General features: G+C 47.9%; 1 protein-coding gene across 1 annotated transcript; it reads left to right on the top strand.

Annotated features, from left to right (window-relative positions):
- Window positions 1-2676: 2676 nt before the first annotated feature.
- Window positions 2677-8875, top strand: cxcl12b (chemokine (C-X-C motif) ligand 12b (stromal cell-derived factor 1)). The gene is made up of 4 exons (XM_003971936.3): window positions 2677-2855; window positions 4389-4506; window positions 6520-6603; window positions 7142-8875. Exons 1-4 carry the CDS (start codon window positions 2789-2791, stop codon window positions 7176-7178), a joined length of 306 nt encoding a protein of 101 aa, XP_003971985.1. The 5' UTR covers window positions 2677-2788; the 3' UTR covers window positions 7179-8875.
- Window positions 8876-12694: the final 3819 nt, after the last annotated feature.

Here is a 12694-nt window from a genome sequence, read left to right on the forward strand (position 1 = left end):
ACGAGCAAATAAAGAACCTCCGCTGCCTCCGGTATAAATGAAAGATATTTTCACAGGTATTGGTGGCATTTGTTGGCGTGGCGACAGGGTGCTCATGGTACATCCCGTCCAGATTCCTGAATTAGATGGCGGCCATCCCGCCGTATGGGCTCCTCCTGGCTGGAGGAGTCTGAAAAGAAGAGACAAATGTCCAAAAAAAAACACACGTCTCAGACACTTGAATGGAGCATCAAAGGGAACCAGCACACTGGCCCGCCCTCTCTATTCTCAGCACCCCATAATATATAAACTAAACACATGTCCTGTCCCATACGGGAGCTGAAACCGTGGCAACAAGGTCAGATAGAAACTCTGCTCTTTGCAAATATATAAAGGAGGAGATGCTTGTCGAGTGGGATGTAAAGAGGAGGAGGAGGCGGCCATTTTGGCTCTTTGTTGGGAAAAGCATCTATTGAGTGGGATTTGGTGTCATGCCAGATTCTCCCGCACAGACAAAGTAAACTGGATTTCTGGTCACCCAGTATCCCTTTCTCTCATAACTGACAGCCAAGGAGAGCTGGAAAACTTCAGACACATTCAGGAGGTTTGTACCTAAAGAGCAGACATTCATTCAGATGGAAATGTCTTTATCATCAGAGTCTCACTGTATCTGTTGATGGAGGATATGGAATTCACGGCACCGAATGAGGAATTCTCGCAGCTTTTATTCAAATGTGGCCTCTAATCACTGTTTCTTTGTTTCTAGATGTGTTGCCAGACTCCCGATAACAGGGTAATGGGTTGTTTTTTTTAAAGATTTTGGGACCAATTTTAAATGAACAAATAACCATTTCACCCATTCCTGTAAACTTTTTTAAAGTAGCCTTTCTTTCTGTCTCTTTCCGCATCCGGGTGTGTGTGTGTGTGTGTGTGTGTGTGTGTGTATCTTATCTATTAACACATTACTGTTGCCAACAGATGGCCTTAAACACACAAAAGCACACACAGACAAACACACTCACATTCTTGTCCTAGTATCTTTGCGAGGACTTAACAATGTTTTCCCAGGTCCTTACCCTAACATCACAACGAACCCCCTCACTTTACCCCTGATTCAAACCTAAACCCAACTCTAACCTCCACCTTTCATCCACATTTTAACCCTCAAACAGTCCTGTGAAGTTGTGAAGACCAAGCAAAATGAAAATGTGCCCATTTCCAAAAAAGGTCCTCACATTGCTTATAGAATGAGCATTTTTGTCCTCAGTATGTATCAAGAACACACACACACACACCCACTCCACCTTTTATACAGTAACTGTAAACTCAACTCCTGAACTCATCACTCTCCCTTTAATGATCAGACATCTGATAACGTCCTCACATGTTAATGAATCTACGTCTTGTGGCACATCTCTGGCGCAGCCCCGGCTCTGATTGGGCCAACGGACGTTTATCTCAGTGCACTGGAGGGTGACCTTTCATCCGTGGTGATGCCATAAAATAAAACTCAGCAGCAGGCTGGGACTGCTGGACAAACACAGTAAAGTGGAGATCCTTCAGAGATCTAAACATCGGGAATTGCTGTTGCATGGGAGACTTCGGCTATTTATTTGAACATGAAAAACGTCAATGAAGTGTCTACTTTATTACATCTTAGTCCACAACTATTGATGACTGATAGTTCTTCAGGTTATACCACAGCAGACTCTCGTGTTAAAGAGTATTTAAGCACGTTCTGGTTTCTATTTTCTTGCACCGTTGTTTCTCCTGACCTACGTTTTTGGCGTTAAAATTACCCTGAGATGGAGGAGGGCTGGAAAATATCAGATTCTGTCAGAGAGAAAAACAAATCTGGTTCTTTTTAGCTGTCATTAAAGCACACGTCCTACTGGAAAACGGACGTTTACCGGGGAAATGGGGGGGAAAACTGGTTAGAAAGCTGTGTCTCGGAATAACATTTATCCTTGTTATTCAAATAAACAAATGATGCATGTTTGGACCTGTTACAGAACATCCAACCGAGACCAAAGTTCTTGGTGCGATCCTGCATAGATAGAGAAGCTGTGCGAGGCCTCAGTGGGTTTCCGGCTGCCGCTGCTGGTTTCTGGGCCTGCAGGTGAGGGTGGTGATGCAGGTGGGACTGAAGCATCTCAGGGTCGGGCAGGAAGAGCAGTGTCGGTTTACCAGCGGCTGGTTTGAAGGCAGCCGACCCCGTAAGAGCCGAGAGAAACACGAGCACGGACACGCATTCGCTAAGTGATGGTAACGTTTACATTTATTTGATGGTCGTTGCGTTAAAACGGGAGCCGCAAACTCGAAAAGCTCGTTTAGGTTGATGAGGCCTGACATTTTTTAACGTCCGTTTGACAAAGGGTTTGTCCCCCGAATCCCACAGATGATCTAAAAAAAGCTGAGGGAGTGGAGGAAAAAAGGAGGGAAAGAAAGGTGAGAAAAGGATGAAACAGAGGTGAAGTGACCCAAACGAGAGTGAGGACAGAAAAGGAAAGGCAATAAGCAGAATAGAGAGAACAATAACAACAGAACGGGAACTCCCTTCAGACTTTCTCCTTGATTCCCAGCCAGCCCATTTACAAAGGAGGAAGTCTCTCCTGCCCCCCCTCCCGTCTCCTCCTGCTGGGACCCCCCACCCGCCCTCCTGAGAAAGTGGGACTCCCTCCCTCCCTCTCTCTCTCTTTCCCGGCTGCAGCCTAACCTCAGCTCAGACTCCAGCCTGCGGTCAGTCTTGTCCCTGGATCGTACCAGAGCCCCTCAGAGAGAGAGCGAGCGCTCCTGCAGCACCACCGTCATGGACGTCAAACTGCTGCCACTGATGGTCCTGCTGGCCGTGTCCACGCGCGCCCCCACCTCCAGCGGTGAGTCCAGGGCCGTCCGGGTTTCTGCCTGATGATCTCAGGGTTAAAAGTGAACTCGGTTTGGCTGAATGTTGAGGATCTTTTCATTTTAGTGGCCTTTTTAAATGAGATGGTTTATGATTTAACATTTCTGTCATCCGCCGGGCAAAGAAGTGAAGTCGCCTCACGTTCTGCACGCTCGCTTTCCATTGAAATTCAGCAGTCGAAAGTCCAATTTATTGTTTCTTAGGCTCAAATTCTGGGATCAAAAATCAGAAAATCAAGCGAGTGCAGTGCGATAACACTCCTTACAATGACCAGCACGATAAAACAGGCTTATAATCTGAATATTCTGCTGCCAGCGACCTTTTGCATTGACTCCTGCTATTTATTCCTCCTGCTAAAAGAGCCGTTCTTCGGGTCAGAGGTGTCCGACGTGCTGCCCGGCCCGGATTAATCTTCCTCCCGGGAGCAGCTGGGGTGTTGCGTCGCCCGTCCTGCGTTATGCACAGCTTGTTGTTTTGGCCCCAGTGAGACCCCCGCTTGCATATTAAAGAGTCACCTCTAAATGTGTGTATTTGCCTTTGCCCTTTGCTTTCTTTTAATTAGTTTCTAATTAGGGATAAACAGCGTGCTGGTGATAGCGGTTCTGGCCCCGGTGCTGCCGGCTGCATAATGATCCTCGTTAGCATGTGAAAGGAGCCTGTGTGAATCATTAGGCTGATATTACCGAGGGTTTAACCATTTGGTGGTTAAACCTCAGAACAAAGACGTCTTGGCCCCTCCGTGTGCGCCTCGTCCTGGTCGGATCTGTCTTCATCGCTCCAGAATATGGATGCAACAGTGATGTCATGGTCGCTGTTGCAAAACTCTGTTTCTTTCCTTTTTTGGGGGGTTTCCCTCCCTCTGAGAGGAAGCTGAAACAGATTCATGTTTTAAATATTATTATATATATATATATATAAGTATCTGCATCCTTTGAAGCTACAATCTGCCCTCGCAACGTTTGGTTGGCGGTCGCTTTGGGTGTGTTTGAGGCCGTCCGGCCGCTCTCAAGCCTCCGCGGAGCCGCAGGGGTGATTTGTAATCATTTTAAGAATGCACTCCAAGTGATTCTCACAGAGGCCGACGAGTGTTCCCTCATACTCGAGGCAAACATCTGAAACGGAGGTTGAGGGCTTTCTCCATTCAAGAAGCCAGAAAAGAAGTGCAAACCTTAAATATATGTGTGTGTGTGTGTGTGTGTGTGTGTGTGTGTGTGTGTGTGTGAGAGAGAGAGAGAGAGAGAAAGTATTCATAAAAATGGCTAATCTCTTTTTAATGAACACGTTCAGAGAATTCCGTGTGCTTTGAGGAGGTTTTATTTTCTCTTTCTTTATCGCGATCATACGTAAATTTACACCGACAGATACGTGATAATGAACCTTTCTCCGTCAACTTTGATTGGCCATCATAAAATAAAATGAAAACACGCAATAAAAATGTCCAGCACCACATCCGTTTCCCATCGCTGACAGTGGAACTTATTGGTTCTTTTCACTTGCTTGTTTGCAGCGAAGCCAATTAGCCTGGTGGAGCGGTGCTGGTGCCGGTCCACCCTCAACACCGTCCCTCAGCGCTCCATCAAGGAGCTCAAGTTCCTCCACACACCCAACTGCCCCTTCCAGGTCATGTAAGTAAAGCAGAAAAAAATACCTCATTAATACAGTATTTATAGCAAAGTTTTAACAGTTTACAGGACGAATAAATGTGCTACTATAAATAACAAATGTTTTTCCACATCTCATATTAAGTATTTTACGAATAAAACAATTCTTCCTGTGATTATATATTAGCAAAAACTTGCAATCAAAGGCCCGCGAACGGTAATAATTCCATAATTTAGGGGATTTGGACTAAATTTCCTCGGTAATCTGGGTTTTAATCATCAGCCAATAAATAAATGTCAGAGTGATTTAGTCCGAGTTAAAGTGTGAATTGTGGTTTTGACGTCCTTCTATTCTTCCCCTGATGAGAAGCTGGAAACCACCCAAAGGGAGAGTGGTAACAGCCGTCTCGGCTGTGCAGAGGAAGCAATAATTAAAGGTCAAACCTGCTACTTTTCTTTCTCTTATCAGCTAAGAAGCGCCGTCGCTAGCGAGCCTGATGGCCGCGGTCTGGAACACGTTAGCGGCCTCGTTCATTTATCTGCAACAGAAAACAGGCAGAGCAACAGTCTGACAGGCTGCAGCGCCCCTGCCAAACGGAGCCCCGATGTGTGAATGAATGGGGGGGGGGGGGGCGTAGAGGACGCGTGGCGCTCTGGTGGGGACGGCGGGGTGACCTCCTTCCAGAAACTCTAGAGGAGCAGGCGAGGAGCCGGCAGAGCCCCTCTGATATCTCAATCGAGAGGCATGAAAGACGGCAGTAACTCTAAACCCCCCCCCCCCCCCCCCCCCCCCCGGCGTCCTGCCGTGTGCCCTCGCACCACCCACCCACCCCCGCCGCCGCCCGTCCCAGCATGCTGTTGGTATTAACTTGCTGTGAAGTAATTACTACCTGCTGCTTGTGGAACTCCGGCCCTCTAAATTCCTGCCAAGTCAATTAGGTTTTAGGCCCTCGGTTGGTCATCCAGACAAGCAGACAGATAAACAGGATGAAGAGGGGCACATCAAAACAAGAGGGCGACCCCCCCCCTTACCCCCCCAATAAAATCAGAGAGGAGGGGAAGACGGGGGACATCCCTGGAGGAAGAGCAAACAGGGATCCTGTTACGGAGCTGGATGGCCTCCTGACTCGCATGTTAGCTTGAGGGATTTGGAGCTGATGCCCGGATCGTTGCTCCCGTGTTGTTCTTTTAAGTTCCGGAGCCATTTGCTCGTGTGTGGGCAACAAAGCGGGGCGAGGAGGAGGCGGCGAGGAGGAGGCGGTGTGGCCGACGGGGTTGAATCAGGGACCAGCGGAGAAGCTGAGGTGGTGGGGGGGGGTTTGGAAGGAGGAGAAAGAGGAGCAGCGAGGAGACACCTCTCAAGCTGTTGACTCTTTTACGTGACCTTTCGCCACCGAGGTGTGAGAGCCACATGTTTGGGGGGGGGGGGGGCAGATTTAAAAAGGGCGGTTTCGCCACGGACGTCTGCTTAAATAGTCCTGAAAAAGAGCCTTTTCGTTCCGCCATCATCCATTCGGGGGCGGCGATCACACCCAACCTTTAAAGAAAACCAGCACCGCTGGACCGGTCTCCCAGTCCAAACAGCGCGTGGGCCGTGTGATGCCGAGACAGCTTTATGAGTCGCGTGGTGCAACGTTATCGGCGATGTGAGACGCCGCTGAGGCGAACCAGAGGAGGCTGAAGCATTTATGGCTTAGTGGACGTGTTTCTGAGGACGGCGTTCGAGCATCGGCCGTTCAGAATAAATTTGACTTGTTTGGGTGAAAAGTTAAAGCTTTGCATCGACAAGATATAGGAATTCAAGTCCCACCATTAATATAATCAATAAATGTAATAATTTCATGCTAAATGGTATTGATTGGTTGGGTTATGTTGCATTCAATGGCCTCTCAAAGTCAAGTGTAAATAGTGAAACTTCTCTCCTGCTGGTTGTGCTGGAAATAGTCTTTCTTCTTCTCTAGTTGGGTGGCTGAGCTGCAAATGCTAAGATAGAAAGGAAAGAAAAGAAGCTGAAATTCTGATTTCTTCTCTTTGCAGTGCCAAGCTGAAGAACAACAGGGAGGTGTGCATCAACCCCGAGACCAAGTGGCTGCAGCAGTACCTAAAGAACGCCATTAACAAGTAAGAAAAGAAAGAAAACCCCTGATTTCCTGTATGCAGAAGAAACAGACCGCTTTCGTTCGCTAGTTCCCTGCTGACATTTGCTCTCTGAACCCTGAGGCAGACGAGTTATGATCTGTGAAACAGCTAATGTGCGTCGGCAGCTCCAGACACGACCAGAGTCAAGAGATGATCAGTGTCAACATCAGTCATTATTGTACCTTTCAAATGTCCTTTTTCATCCCCGTGGGGCGTTAACATTAGCTAGCATCCAACAAAAAAAAAACAAAAAACGCTATTCCTATTTTTATTGAGCGGGTAACACGCTGGTGCACCTCTGCTCTTGAACGCACCTCTGCTCTTGAACGCATCATCAACACTGGACGTGTTTAGATTCGGTATTTTCAAGCATCTGTCACACATCGTAACCTCGTGGCAGTTATTGTTTTCGTCCGTCCTGTTTAAGCGGACTCATGATGACAGTCTGGACTCCATCGCCCACGTCCGCAGCTCTGTTTTTGGCGTATCGGCTAACGTCCGCCATTACGTTTCTCTCCAGGGTGAAGAAAAACAGGAGACGTAACAAGAAAAATTAAACACCTGGGGAAACGTGCAGGATCCCAGGATGGGCGTCCCCGGGGCCCAACCTGTACACCCCAACCCCCCCCCCCACCCCCAGTCACTGCTTATGGATGTATGTGAACACGCTGCCTGTGCCTCTCCGGGTCAGAACCAGCACCACTCCCAGCACCACCAGCCGATCTCACCACACGCTACCCCTGCGTACACCTCCACATATTAGCAGCATGTGCAGCTTCCCTTTAAGATGTGCATGTGTGTGTGTGTGTGCGCGTGCACATGGACTAACATGAACCGGTAGGTGCGTTTCTGTGCGACAAACAAAGCCTTGTGGGTGATCCACCATCACTTCCTGTAAATGTGAGCTGCTGTGGAATTCCCATACGCTTCCTCAGAGGAATTTGTTGCCACGGAAACATGAGAAGTTGTATTTTATATTTAGAGAGACAAACAGAATAAAGTCTACTTTTAACTCTTAACACACTGGCGTTCTGAAACATGAGGTGACGTTTCAGGCTCTAATGTGAAGGGTTTTTTCCCCCCGCTGGACTTGGGGTGGGGGAGGGGCAGACCCAGTCCAACACGTCCCAAGCAGCGACCGGTCGGTGCCGGCCGGGAACGCCAGGACGCTGAGACACAATGCAAGTAAAGAAGCGCCGATCTTTGGTGCCGTACCACCTCTGATCGGCGAGTTGGTCACATGACGCCTGTCAGGGTCACGATGAGTTAAACATATCAGGTCAACCAAATATTGCAATACATTACAGACTCCAGAACCTCAAACGGTGGGAATTTTATGTTTAGTGATAGTTAATCTTCCTATTGTACTTAAAGTAGGTAAATCTGCATTAGAGCAGTTTAACTAAACGCCGCCGCACAAAAAACTTTGTCTTTTCAAGTATCCGAATGATATTTGTCAGATATTTTTGATATTTTACACTATATTTAAGCTACTTTATACTCAGATATGTCTTCTGAAAATTACTGTTCTATTTTTATAGTGTTTATAATCTTTTTTTTTATGGTGGTGTGCATTTGACGGCTGATAATAAATGTGTGTAAACGCGTCAGTAACCCCCCCCCCAACTGTGAGGTTTCAGCATGAGCTGCTCTCTTCGTGTTGCACAAGTCCTGAAACTGTCCCGCTCAGGCTACCAGCCGCTGGTGTCAACCCCCCCCCGTTTCATTTCCACTGGTGCATGATGTGTCCGTGCACCCACCCAGGACAGACCAGAACCTACCAGAACATGTGTTTCCGATCAGAACCCAACCCTGCACTCCGCAACGCAACTTCAGCCCCGGCCAAGTTGCGCAACTTCTATTTCATATGACGTGTTTGATTTCAGGTGTCGTCAAAAACATGAAATCAATGTTTATCCTGGGTTCATTATTAATCTATACGTTTTTTTTAATTAGTGTTTACATATATTTTGTTTTTACAATTGAACTACTGTTTAAATGGCTTTTAAATTCCAAGATTTCTTCATCATCATGAACTAAAAGACACACAATCGGACAATTTAAGTGTTCTAAATAAAAGCGTGCATTGCACCACAGTAGGAACTAACTGTATTTTCTTTTGAGGCAGCTTCTAACATATTCTTAATAAACACGGATTGAGTGTCGTCGTCTATGTTGTCAATGTGTTTAAACCCAAAGCATCTTTTATTTCAGTGATAATACTCAAATCACAATAAAGAAATATTAAACCAAATCCGTCATTCTGCGTTTTTCTGATTCAAAATAATAGTAAAAATCTTAAAATCCTAATTACAGGTGTTATAAAAAGGGAAATTTTAGAATTTACAGCCACAAACTCGCCACAATCCTGGTGCTGTTTGAGCGTCACTGCTGATAACCTGACAAGAACTTAAGATAAGAACAGACGCAAGGTGTGTGACAATAAATGTAGCATTTATTCTATTAGCTTAAAACAGATTTGGACCTTATAAAAAGTTTGGCTGTGCCGACGCAGCTGTCAGCCGTGGCTGAATTACTAGAACCACTCTGCATATTGAGTGGGACTAGAATTGACCTGGTGGTCTTGGACTCCATCAATAATTCAACACAATGACCGCTGGAGATTCTTCCGCTTCAAAAATATATTTCACAAATCTAATTCTGACTCGTCCTCAGAACCTGTGCAAACGTATCTGTCAAGTCTAATAAAGCCGAGCGTGTAATGCAGATCAGTGAAGAAACATGAGCCGAGGCCTGGACCCGGAGTGTGATTAAGTGTGATTGGTGTTTCAATTCAGACCAAAGGCACAAAACTTTTCAAGGACTTTTAAAACCCCGAGAGAGAGATCAGATCAGAGGACTTTGCTTCAATAAACAACATAACTGTCATAATACCCCAGTGGGCCAATTAGAGTCAGAATCTGATAAAAGCAGCTCATATAAGAGAAGGAATATGGAAACAAATGCTGTTGGGTGACAGAATTACAGCTGCTAAATCAAAACTAGGCATGTTTTATTAGGATTCCGGAGATCCTGAACCTTGTCAGGGACGTCCTGTTTTACCTACATTTATCCATGACACAATGAACCAAACAGGGATTCACACAGAAGCGCCCTTCCAGAAAATAAAAAGACATGTTCCTCCCTCCGAAAACGACACACTGCACCAGCACGCCACGACCTTCAACTCGAATCACCCAAGACAGGTAAAAAAACCCCGTCCTGGCCAATTAAGTTTGGGAGGTTTGGGGGGCGATCTGGTGGGATTTGAAACCTCAGGGTTGCATCTCAAGTCATACAGAGCAGAGCGAGGAAGCTAATAGGAAACACGTTGGCTGCTCGGTGTGTGTGTGTGTGTGTGTGTGTGTGTGTGTGTGTGTGTGTGTGTGTGTGTGTGCGTGTGTGTGTGTGTGTGTGTGCTCTCAGCCCTATCTGAAACCGAAGCCCCGCTGGTGCAGGAGGTGGTGCGGCGTCGTAAACAGTTGTCACCTTCGATAGTGCAAACCTCCAGCGTCGCCTCCGCTCATACGAGTAATAAAGAGGAGGACGACTGACCCCGAGAGGAGCGCGACGGCCCTGACCCGCCACGCTGTGGGGGTCCTGACCAGACCCTGAACCCCACAGAGGCTCTGGACGTGCAGGAATAAGCGGTTTCATATAGGGGCTAATTTCACTTAAAACCACAAAGACTTAAGAAAGACAATCGTTTCTGTTTGGTTTCCTCCTCAAATACCTGAAGAGCCGGCGGCAGCAGACCCACCTCACACACGCACGGGCGTCAGGCGTCCTAGTGTGAGTTTAACTGTCTTTAAACCACAACAACATGCACACAAACCCTTCAACAACCTTTACTGGCACACACACACACGTCCTCAAAGGCCATTACAGGCTACCGGAGATACTGACAATACTCTGGTGGTGAGAAAGACGCGGGTCCTCATCTCAAAAGAAGCCCACGACGCACTTGATCAAACAAACAGGCGTGATGTCAAATACTCCTGGAATGTTCTGGGATTTATCACGGCGTGATGTTTCCTTAACCCCTGTGCAGAGAAAAGGGGTCATGGGTAACCCCGGCAGAAACAAGCCCGTCACTGTGTCCCGCCGGTGAAGGAGCAAAGAGCGGGGACAACAAAGGGGAGACGAATATGGACATTTGTCACCATTGTTGAGAAAAGAGCGCGGTACGTCTTTGTTTATTAGCCTCTGCTGGAAAACATCTGAGAGAAGAAAAAAAGGGGGGGGTGTAATTGTTCATGGCTCATTTCTGGAGACGTTGCATATAAAAAGCCCGCGACGATCCGGGCTTAATGAGTCGTTCCGCTGTGCTGCACCAGCGAGCAGCCGGAGCCTTTGTTGCCTGGTTATCAGGCTCCTCCGCTGGCATTTTACAGACAAGCATCATTAGCTGCGCTGACTTCCCAGCTATTTCCTCACAGCGGACGCGCCCTGCAGGCAGATCTGCTCGGCCGCTGCCTCTACTGGGCCCGCCACGGATTTATTCGCTGCTTAATGAAGGATTTGGGGAGTTCTGGGACATTTAAAGATTAAATCACCCAGGATTCATTTCACCCCTCTGACTTAATTCCTGATGTTTCGGTTGCGAGTTGGGAAAAAAAAAAATCAGCGTATGGACGATTCTTGCTGCCACGACACTGGGTCGTGTATCTATTTAAGGGCTTCAACCGTGGCCCTGGCCCCCCAGGGCGTTTGTAGTTGTTGTCTTCACGTTAGCTGGGCGGTTCCTCTGAGAGCGTTGGTTCTGCGGAGAGTTCTGGCGAATCCGTCTTCGTTTCTCAGCGCACCGTCCTCAGGGGGTCTAAAACCGAGTCGGGGCATTATTCTCAGGGCATTTGTGTTTTTCACCATCAGCTGTGTCACCCCCCCCAGACGCTGACAGAGACCGCGTGACCTTTTCAGCGTCGGCTCTTAAGGAAGTCCTCCATCACGTCTCTGCTGCGAGGGGATGAAAGACGTAAACCTTTATAAAACGCTCTGCTGTGTCCAGCAACACAAGCGACTCCAACATGTTTTTCCAGCGCAGTGACTGGAGTCAGCCATCAGATCGGACTGGGCCAGACCTCCCTGGCTGACCCTCCAGAGGTTACGCATTTCTCATAGCCGGCAAGGGTCCGGGGTCGGGGAACTTGCTTAAATTACAAATGGGGCAGACGGAGAGCCTCGCATCATAAGTTCACGTCTCCGGCGGCGTTGCTCTGCAGGTGTGACATTAACTACACCCACAGGTGGGTCACCGACACCAGGGAGGTGACCAACCGTACGCGCATATAACCAGACTCCCCCAGGAGGCGGGCTGCAGGCTCCAGGCGTGCAACAGGGTTTTGATCACGTCAAAGCGAAGCGCCTGTGCGCTCGGGGTCTGAGCGCACAGATCGATTGTGACGGGAGGACTTTCTTTTTGTTCAGCGTTGTTGACACCGCGGGGAAATTCTCAGGGCTCAAACGTTTAAAAGTGAAGACAGGGCCGCTCCCCGCGTGCCAAGAATCCAGACGGAGCCTCGCTCTGTGATTCCTCTGTGAGCTTCAGCCATAAAAGTACGGCCGCGTGTGCGTCACCGTTCACAGCGCAGACCTGAGTTAATTGGTTCAAAACCAAAGAGAAACATGGCGAGGAAGCAGATGGGATTGATGCAGTGCATCCTGGATCCTGGACCCATCCAGGTTAAATTGCGATGCTGCCGAACCGCCCTGGAAGCAGAAAAAACTGGTGGATTTCGCCTCTTGAAGAACAGCTTCTGGGTGAAGAGGTGAAAACAGCGTGGAAAAGCTAACAGAAGTCCAGTCGGGTCTCGTTAGCGGCGAAGATTGCGAGGTGAGAGGGCTCCCGAATGTTGATACGAGCGGCACGTCGCAACCGGCTGCCAGCTACGCGGTCTCATCGTGGAAAGTTAAAGTAGTCTCCTGGCGACAGCATTGCATTTTGGCCTTCCATAAACAATGCAGAGGCACCTCCTTACATGGCATTACAGAAATTCTTACTATAAATAAGAACAGAGTTTTTTTCTTTTCTTCCTTTTTCCTTCCTCGCACATCAATCATGTGAGGATTTCTC

The sequence above is a fragment of the Takifugu rubripes genome, chromosome 17, assembly GCF_901000725.2.
Source record: "Takifugu rubripes chromosome 17, fTakRub1.2, whole genome shotgun sequence".
Lineage (NCBI taxonomy): Eukaryota > Metazoa > Chordata > Actinopteri > Tetraodontiformes > Tetraodontidae > Takifugu > Takifugu rubripes.

Excerpts from the sequence above, each read along its gene's own strand:
- cxcl12b (XM_003971936.3), top strand. The coding sequence starts at position 2,789 with ATGGACGTCAAACTGCTGCCACTGATGGTCCTGCTGGCCGTGTCCACG. Across the intron at positions 2,856-4,388 it reads GCGCGCCCCCACCTCCAGCG|CGAAGCCAATTAGCCTGGTG; the intron begins GTGAGTCCAGGG and ends GCTTGTTTGCAG. Across the intron at positions 4,507-6,519 it reads AACTGCCCCTTCCAGGTCAT|TGCCAAGCTGAAGAACAACA; the intron begins GTAAGTAAAGCA and ends TTCTCTTTGCAG.